Below are 10,403 nucleotides of genomic sequence, written 5' to 3' on the forward strand. Positions count from 1 at the left end.
GAGAGGAACTCAGATTTTTCCCTTCCCTATAAAACTATCATTTTGTTTCTCTTGCCTGGAAATGTTCTCTGACTTAGACCTCTGCTGCTCTCTGGCGGCCCTGAGAATGAAAGTACCCAGCAAAGAATTTCCACTCCAAACTCCAGGCCCAGTTCCTGCTCCCACACAGGCCCCCAAAGTGAGCCCACGATCCAAGGCAAGGAGCCTCTGATCTCCCCACCACTCCAAATAGGTCTTGAGCCCTCACCAAACACCCTTCATCCCATCTTCATCCCTGCCCCACCCTCACAAACTCCATTGCATTTCCCTGTCCTGGGTGCACGGACATCCTGGTCCATACTGGGCCACCATGGCCAGGTCACTGTTGGAAGAAAACTATTTGAGAGCTGCTATGTGATGGTCAGTACATAAGAACAGGATGGCAGAGTGACCAGAGAATGAAGATGAATAAGAAAGGATGAAAGGGAGAGTATGAATGGGTCAGAGTTCATGCTCCGAGTTCCTTGTCCAATGGGCTGAGTTCCTTCCACCTGGGACCTGCTCTCAAGGCTGGAAGGGACCTGAAATCTCATGGAGCCTGACTTTTCTCTCTCTCTTTTTCTTTCTTTCTCTGGCTACAGATTTGCCCCAGTTCACGCAGCCGATCTGGACTAGGACCCAGAATTAGTCCTGCCAGTCCCTCTTTTCTGTCCCAAGCTCTCACAGTTGACCCTGAACCACCAGCCTACTACTTTATAGTGAGACAAAGAGAATATCAACATCAGAAGGGTTTTGAAGTCACACAGACCAAGGTTCAAACCCTAGCCCTGTGACTCACTGGGACCTGGGACACTTAAGTTATTTAAAATTTTTCATGCTCAGGTTCCTCATCTGAAAAATTCAGGGACCTCACAGAGTCACTATGAGGATTAAATAAGATTGTGCATATGTTCTTAACTCAGAGCCTGGGACACAGTGCTCAGTATTACCCGCTAACTTGTACTGGGGGCTTCTTCACTCTTTCCCTTAAGCTTGTGAATCTTTATGAAGCTGGCCTTCTATGCGCCAACCCCCTTGACAAGGGGGCTTAACTTGGGTAGGAAAAGGAAAGTTACCCTCAAGGGCAGCTCCTTGCCAAGGGCATGGGTTGAGCCTCCCACCCCTCTCTCTGTACATACTCCACTTACCAGTGACAATATGTCCCACCAGAAAGCAGTGAGACCAAGAACAGCAGCAAGGACAGGATACAGGGACCCATGGTGTTGCTGGGGCTGAGGGTACATGTGGAGCCAGGGATTTCTACCACCAGATGGTCAAGGAAAGGGATGGAGAAGGGAGGAGCTGCAAGACGCACTAGCTCTGGTCAAATAACAGGTCTTGGTCAACCCAGGGTTGAGGACTGGCAAGTGTCAGAGCCCCAGAAATTCTGCCCTACTGCAAGAAAGTATTGGAAGAGGTCATCAGAGGACACGATCACTGGTTGACCCTCAAGTTGGCCCCAGGCAATCAGGGGCCCCTCACCCCTCTCCCCTATCCCCTATCCCCTGTCCTCGGAATATTCAGAAGCCAGAAGAGAGAAAGGGAGGACAAAATCATAGCATGTATGGGGAAAAGTTTCTTAAGGTATACCTACCTCACCTTTTTCCACTAAAGTTGGAAATTACAAAAGCATTTTTGCAATATTCAAGGTGAGCACTGAAAAACCTATTTTCCTTTGTTATAAAAGTCCTGCCTACTTAGCAATTTCTGTCCAAAGTTTAAATGCATATGTCCTTTGACACAGTATGGCACATACAGTTCATTACCTACCTACCCCCAAAGCATTCTCTCCTCCTCCCTTGATTTTTTATATCTACTTGGTGACTTCGCCCAACAGAAGTGACTCCATGTCAGGCCTGTTGATTTCAGTTGACACCCTAAAATTAGCTTCTGACAAGGCTGAAAAGCCACAAACCTCCCCCTCCCTGATCTTCAGTTTCCTGTTGATTCACCTTGGGAGCTTCCCTGTATGCCGAGGCCTGTACGTGGAGGGCAAGGAGAGACTGAAGGAGGGGCAGATCCACTCCAGTTCGCGGGTGGTAGTTTTAACAAGCAGGGGAAATTACATATGAGGCTTGCCCTGGGTGGCCACAGATGAGGAGAACTCTACATCTGCCCACCAGAATCCTCAAAGCTTATATAGAGCCTTAAAGGGGTTCAAGTCACATCTACTGTCCCGATGGTCCCAACAGCACATTGGTCTCCCAAGGCCACATCCTTGAAATGGCTCCGGCATGTTAAAAATGTACATGTTTATATGCACACATGTCCATGCAATAGTGATACTTTATATTCTTTCTTTTTTTTAGTGCTGGCCATAAACTATTGAGTTCATTTCAAGACTTGCAGTTTGAAAAACACTGCTGAAGAATAACCCTCTGTGGCCAACATATGATTTGCCAACTGCATATCCATTCTCCTTCCTTCTTACAGTGGTAGATGTCTACACTGGTGGCCTCTGATGAATCACAATCCCTGAAATTCATGTCCTTGTATAGTCACCTCCCATACTGTCTCTGGGCTGGACCATGTGACTTGGTTTGAACACCAGGACATCAGCAAGTATGATACACACAAAGACTTGATAAGCACTTGTCCTCTTAGAATACTCCCTCTTGGAAACAGGCTGCTGTGCTATAAAAGTGAGATGCCCCATAGGGAGAGAATGTGGATAAAGAGAGGAACCCTGGGCATTCCAGCCACAGCCAAGTTCCCTGATGAGCCACAAGCCGCACGCAACAGCGTGAGTGGCCTAGCTACAGCATCTGGGCATAAGAACTACCCAGCTGAGCCCACCCAACCCACACAACTTTGAGAAGGAATAAACAGTTATGTCAAGCCAGTAAGTTTGGGAGGGCTTGCTATGCGGCAGTAGGTAACTGAAACACTTGTAAAACCCCCTGTTTGTTGCAAAAGGCAATGAGCTCAGCCAGCTAAAATGACTTGCTTCCCCATATTCCCTTGTAACTAGGGGTGACCAAAACCAAGACATACACTGGGAAAACTTTTGTATTCCAAATACAAGGAATATACTTTTCAAACTGCCCCCCTGGCTTCCTCTTCTTCCAGTACAAGGGCAGACATGACACAGGGAGGCAGAGCAGCCTCCTGTCAACCATGAAGCAACTGGTATGAGGATAAAGTCAAGCACTGCAAAGAAGAAAGAGAAATAACCCCACCCTGTTAGCATTCTGGAGCCACGACACCAGCCCTGGCACCTACTTCAGACCTCCTGTTATGTGAGAAGACAAAGCCCTGTTAGGTTAATTTTGTGTTGTGGACAGCCAAACTCCCTGATGTGCCCCTTCACCACCCCTATGAAGATAAACTCAGAGAAGAGAAGGGGTTTGCCCAGAACTACAGAGTGAGTCAGCAGCAAAGCAGAACAAAACTCAGCCTCTTGGTTTGCATGAAGCATTCTTTCTGCTACACCATCCTTAAAACACACAGGCACATGGCCAGGCCCTCAGGAGCAGGCGCGCCCGAAGACACCACACCCAAACTGAACCAATGCGCTGTGACCCAGCCATCTCAGTGTGACCGACTCCAGAGCCCTTTAAACCATGGCCACATGCACTTCACTACCCTCCCCAGAGGCTCTGCCAAAGCCAAATCAGCAAGTGCTGGGACTCAGCCCAGTTCTGCCAAAGAGAAGACACAGTGGTGGGCAGTTTTAGGGGTTATGAAAACTTACAAACGAACCAATGTGCTGGAAGTCCCAGAGGCAAATCCTAGGCTTGGTGATTCACTAGGACTCACAGATGCACTGGCTAGTTACACTCACAGCCATGATTTATTACAGCAAAAGGATACGAACAGCAGAGTCATCAAACGGAAAAGATGCATGAGAAAAAATCCAGAAGAAACCAAGTACAAGCTTCCCAGAGTCCTGCAGAATTGTGAGAAATAAATCTCTGTTGTTTATAAGCCACCCATCCTGGGGTATCCTGTTCTAGCAGCCTGAACAGACTAAGACACTGCTTTATCACTCTATGAGGTAAATATCCGTATCTCCACTTCACAGAAAACAAAAGTGAGGTTCAGAGAAATGGAAGAACTTGTCCAAGGCCACACAGCAAGCAGAAGAGCCAGGATTCAGACTATGCTCAGACCAGTACTGCCTCATGGGAACAGGTCCCAGCAGCTGCCCTGTGCCCTCAGGCAACCTGTCCCTCCACCTTACAAACAGACCAGCCCTGGCTACAGTAAACCTCTGGCAATGGCAGAGCTTAGAGAAAGCAGGAAGTGTTCATTGCCCAGGACAGAGAGCTTCCTGGGATGGGATGTAGCCACCAGCCCTCTCTACGGCTGGAGCTGGAGCTAAGTAGTTAACTCCTAACACAGCAGCTGATATCGCATCGCACCACCCTATGAACCCCACTCAGCCAGTACGCTCTGGGAGATCTGTGGGGATACCACTATTCCAGCCTGTGTAGCTCCAAGGAAAAAGGAAGCCTCATCTGGGCTGGCCAGGGTCCAGAGCAGCTCACAGAGGTGCCTTGCCTGAATGCCAGCCTCACCCTCAGCCCCAGCAATTCAGCCATCAGCTTCAAAAGCTGGGAAGACTGTGCCAGGCCCTGGAAGCTGGCAGTGAGTGACCTACCCAAGACAGATTCCCAGGCTCTGTGCAGAACTGGGTCTCAAGAGTCCTGGCAAGGAGTACAACCCTCTATTCTCTCTTGTGGGCAGACTGCCCAAGGGAGCTGCCTAGGCCACTGGATTCAGGGAGGCGGCCTGCTACCTGAGGAGATTCGGCCTGAAGAAAAGCGGTTGTCACATATTATGGAGCTTTAGGGTCTCAGAGAGAAAGTCATCAGGGGATAAGAAAACAATCTTGGTTCTCAAAAAAAGGGGCTGGTTAGAAATTGTGCTACTGATGAAGCCTACCTTAGCAGGCACGAGGAAGGGTGTTAATGTATATTAAAGGCCAAACATTTTACATACTTTGATTCATTACAACAATCTCTGAGGTTTATTCTTCTCCTTTTATAGAGAAGAGAACTGAGGCTCAGAGAAGCAGAAGAGATTTGACCAGGGGCTTGCTGGCCAGTAACTGGCGAGCCTCAGGCTTGAACCCAGGACTCTGACAGCCAACACCGAGGCTGTTCCTCTGTAATATGCTCCCACATGCACTCAGGTGAGCGAATGGTTCCAGTTCCTTTAGAAAAATAATGGAAGACCCCATTTCAGATAGCAAAGACAATAAAATAACCTAGACGTTAACTTACCAAAAAACATGTTAAGACTACAAAACATCTAAATACACTTGGACAATGAGAGGATTTAAATATTTAACATTATAAAAATGTCAGTTCTCCCTATGTTGATTTACGCATCTAACACTTCTCCAAGAAAAGTAACCTCAGTATAGGGAGCAGGGGGAGTGAGGAGTAGAACAGATAATATGATCATAAAACATATTTGGAAGCACAACCAACCAAAAGCAGCCATGAAAATCCCAAAATGGAAGGAAAATGGGAAGGGGCTAGCTGTAGGAGACACATCAGCAACTTCTAATACCTTCTGGGGACCTCTCAAGGGAATGGGCTTAGACAGGAATAGAGCAGAACGTTCTGGTCACTTTTACTTCCAGATTCTCTCAACAGTGTCACTGCTTCTCCATCCCCACTGCCACCTCCTTGTCTAACTGAATCCCACCAGGAAGACCCTCTCCCGCCCTATCTCTAAACACGCTAGCTTTCCTCCAGTTACTCCAATGTGGCAAGCTCCTCTTCATCCTAAGACTTTTGCACTTGCTTCTCTCTTTTCCTCGAATATTCATCACACCCCTTACCTGGCTAACCTCAACTCCAGGGTGCGGGTTAAAAGTCACTACCTCAGATAGGTCTTCCTTGACTCCCCAGGCTAATGCAAGTGCTCTGTTACTCTATCACCCCGCACCCTTCCGTTTTCCTTGGTGTCCTTACCACAGCTTCAAATTACATATTTATTTGCAGGCTTATTTGTTAAAGCCTCTTTCTCCCCAATAGACTGTGAGCCAGATGAAGGCAGGGATGGGATCTGTCCGTGAATGGGAGTAACACCATCTTGTCAGATCCGCCATAGTGATGGACGGATCACCTTGACACTCCCTTTCCTTTGACATACTAGCACTCTTTAGATAATATCCAGCTTGGAACAATTAAAATTGTTCCCTAGGGGAGGACTCCTTGCTCTAAATTCCAGTGATGATACTAGATGTCAGCCCCTGTCCCGTTGTGCACACAAGTGGTTGTCCTGCACATAGGCCCTTTCTCCCCAGCCGCTATAAATCAGACTCCCTAAACACAAAGACCTGCAGAGACCTATGCGCCTTGAGGCCATCCAGGACAAGCTTCTGTAGGTAAGCTCCCCCATAATAAACCTCTGTTGAATTCCAGTGGACTTGTCAGCCTCTTCCTTTGGTCTCACAGCCCCATTAGCCTTTGGGGGGCAGTTTGCTCCTACCTCCAGGAGGAACAACCTCGAACCCATCATTGCATCTGGTAAACAGTAAACACTCAACAAATATTTGTTGAAGAAATGATGTATAAATGATGAATTAGGTCATGAGGGCCCTTTCAGAAAAGAAATCTCTTTCAAACACCTCTCTCTACCAGAACCAGAATAAAATAGGACACATTTCCAATAGGAGATGGCCTTCCTGTGTGTGGACAGAGGGACCGAGTCTCAGAAGCAAGTGAGTGGGGAGAAGAATAGGTATTCTCAAGATATTTTAGTAGAAAATGCTGTACTGACAGTGGGAATTGGGAATTATGCAACAACTTTTTAATCTGCCTGCAAATAAGGATATGCTGAGATTTCCCTTCTAGCAGCCTCCTCTGCTTGCCTGGACCACATACCACAAATCATCACAGTCAGGGTACCCTTTGTGTATCTACTTTCAGGGAAGTTCTTAGCATATGGCAGGCACTCAATTACTGTTTTTCAAAGTAAAGCAAAACCAACAGTCAGATGGTGTGTGCTGGTCAAAAGAAAAAATCACAGGCCTATAATGGAGTCACTTGAAGTTATGGTCTCCATGTCAGTAAACCAAGATTTAACACCCAACTTAAGTGCAGTTCCAACCCACTCAGGAATGTATCCTTTACCAGCCAAACTGGAATTTCCTGGAGGTAATTATCTGGGAGACCCTTCCCTCATAGGAGGGCAATCTTGGCCTAAACAATGCCTTCCTTGCTTATAAGTTATTTTCTTTTTTCTGTGGTCTCTTTACCTTTATTGTTTTAATATGCTGTTTATTGAAGTGTAGTTGGTATACAATATTATAGTGGTTGCAGGTGTACAATATCGTTATTTGACATTTATTTATCTTTAAAAACCTTTCTTTCCTATAGCCCATTGTAGCTGCCCTCTGTGTGCTAGAAGGGATGCTGCTGTATTCTAAAGCCAATTAGATCTTCAAATTTACTTGGTTGAATTTTATGTTTTAACAGTGCATATTTGAGAAAGAAACAAGCAGGTCAGACCACGGGATATGGCGCAGTTTCTTACCCAGCCTCTGGTTGAAGAGTGGGGCTACATAGCTCTAGCAGCCGAAATACAGCATTTCCTTACGCCTGGACATGTCTCCTCAGTGACACACCTTTTAAAACAGGATTGTTTCTGAACAACCCTGGGACAATTGCCTTATGCCCCTGTAGCAAAATAGAGAGACAGCCACAAAAAAGAGATAATGGCGCCTTGTCACCGGTGAGCATAGCAAAAGGGAAAGTCAGGAAGGAAGCCCTGAGCTTCTTAAGGCCTCTCAACTCTTCTACTAAAGCACAGATGATAGAAACAACGATACTAGCTCACATTGTAACATTTAGGGAGTTTCCCTTGTGCCCAGAACCTCTCCTCTGATCCTCACAATTCTATGAGGAACCAACAATGATCCCCATTTTACAGATAAGGAAATTGAGGCTTAACAATTTAACACTTAAAAAGGACTATTTATGGCTTACTTAAGGCTTTAAAAGGCCTGCCTGGTCCTAGGGTCTACTCCTTTCATCACTATATTAAACAGGCTTCCCTTCACAACTTCGCCCTCCAGCCTCACAGGAGCACTGAGTTCAAAGTCCAAGACAGAGATAATCAGTTATGTGTTCCTGCTGGAAGGCAAAGACCTGGGAATGCTGAGTCATTAAAGGAGGAGAGGCCCCAAAAGGGGGAAGAGGTGCAAGCTAGATTTCAGGAGCCAGCTGGGGAGGCTGGAAGCACTCTTGGTCGTTCTAGCCCAGAGGAAAGGTCAGAAAACATCCTTGGGTTTTGCCCCTCATGCCAACTTACCATTAGGAATGATTTGGCAGACCCAACCGCACAGTCTGGGGCAGCCTTTCTGTCCAGCCAGACACGATTCATTCACCCCTCTGGCATAGGACTTCACAACCCGGACGGCATTCTCCTTCTCTCACTGCAAAAGACAGGACGCAAGGTTGGGGTTACTGACTAGTTATAGAAATGGGGAATGGAAGCCAAGGGCACTTCAAGGACTTTGAGCCTCTCCAAAATATCTCTGCAACTACTTTCCCCTCCTCCTACACAACCACTAACATGCCCACCACTACTAAATATCCAACCATTCTGCTGATAGAGAAAGTTTAGGGTGATCCTGTTCTCATTTAAGGAGCTCTAGGGGAAAACTAGAACCTCTACTAAGACGGGCTGGAAGTTATATCTCCATGTCCAGAGAGGTTAAAGAAAGCCAAGAAGACCTACCCTGGCTGTTGCAAGAATCTACATCGTGTCCTACACAAATGATCATCTCCATAAATGAGGCCCCTGGCTCTGGGAAGAGGCAGGGGGTGACTTCTTCTCTACTTACTTTCTGTTAGTTAGCCAGAGATCCCAAATGATAGCTCACCATACTCTCCTTCAGATGCCCAGGATGTCAGGGACCTAAGAGCAAGAAGGGCCTTCAGGTATTAGAGACAGTTCAACAAAATGACAATGCTGAAAGTTGTAATGAGAGGCCCTCTCCAGCCAGAGATGTACACCCAACCCATCTTCCTTTTCACAATATTTATTCCCCAAGGAAGTCTCCTGACAAGAAGAGTGATTGGGAAGCTCTCCTGACAAGCTGGTGTGTGGGAAAATTCCTGGCACTACTGTTAAAAACAAAATTCAATCTTGTAAATTTAAAGATCTAATTGGCTTTATTAAAATGATTCATGACTCAGTAGCAACCCTTCTAGCAAACAGAAGGGAACTCTGGCAAGCTACAGAGTTCTTGCCTGTAAAGGCATAGAGAGAGAGAGCATTTAAAAGAATTTATTAGCAAGGAATTCACTGTTTAGGCAAGGTTATCCCCCTAAGGGGAAAGGCTCCCCAAGGGGATTACTGCCAGAAGGTTCCAGTTTGGCTGGTTAAAGGTTACATCCCTGAAGGTGTTGAAACTACAGTTAGGTTAGATGTTACATCTTGATTGACTGATATGGGGGTCTTAAATTTAAGTGACTCCATTATGGGCCTATGATGTTTCTTTTTAACACCAACGAAGGACACATATGATGGTGGTGATCAAACTCTGTAATGCAATATACATAACACCAAAGAGGAACAGAGTGGGTAGCTAGGAAAATGTAAGGGTGGCCCTCAAATAAAGGATCAAAGGACTTTGGAGGAACACAGCTGAAATGAAAGAGGGAAGGACCAAAAGAATCAAGGCTAATAAAATGCACTGTGGCTCCAGTTCATCCTAGCAACCTAGAAAGCAGAGAATGGAACAGACTACTTAGAAATCCTCAAAAAGCTACAGTGAAACTGTATTTGAGTTTGTTCAGAACAAATACAAATGCACCAAAAACCTACATCTTGGTACCCTCTGGCCCACACAGTCCATTCTTGGACTGTATGAAGGCTAGTTGACAGGATCCAAAAGAAGAGCTGCCGTAACTCAATTAGTCTAGACCATATATACCCCCTTTTTCTTTATCTCCTCTTCCTCTACCTCTTTTTATTTTTCAATCTGTCCTGCTTATGACTTTGGTCAGCCATAATACCTAATGGTGCTCACTGATACTGCTTAGTCCAGTGAGGTTAAAAGGCAGAGGACATTAAAGGCCCAAGGTAAAAACCTCCTTAAGAGGACCGAAGAACTTGATGCCACAAAGTTGTTTTATTGTTTTAAGGCTGATATTGGAACGTGGAGATAATGACTATTTGTTGATGATCTAATATGTGCTTTAGGTACATTATTTATTTTAATCCTCACAATAACCTTGCAGAGGTAAGAAAGAGTTCAGAGGGGCTAAGAAAAAATGCCCAAAGTCATAAAGCTAGTAAGTGATGGCTGTTGGAACAGTAACAACAGATAGCACTGTTTTGGGTATTTACTTGTGCCATAGTTCTAAGTGCTTCATAGGATTTAACTCAATCCTCACTATAACCTTGTGAGTTAGGCA

At 45.8% G+C, this 10,403-nt stretch overlaps 1 protein-coding gene across 1 annotated transcript; it reads right to left on the minus strand.

Moving 5' to 3' along the window:
• Window positions 1-7,536: 7,536 nt before the first annotated feature.
• Window positions 7,537-9,005, minus strand: WFDC3 (WAP four-disulfide core domain 3). The gene is given in 2 exon segments (XM_057503288.1): window positions 7,537-7,646; window positions 8,864-9,005. Coding segments are annotated over 2 exon segments (252 nt in total).
• Window positions 9,006-10,403: the final 1,398 nt, after the last annotated feature.

The sequence above is a fragment of the Manis pentadactyla genome, chromosome 5 (assembly GCF_030020395.1).
Source record: "Manis pentadactyla isolate mManPen7 chromosome 5, mManPen7.hap1, whole genome shotgun sequence".
NCBI classification, from domain to species: Eukaryota; Metazoa; Chordata; class Mammalia; order Pholidota; family Manidae; genus Manis; species Manis pentadactyla.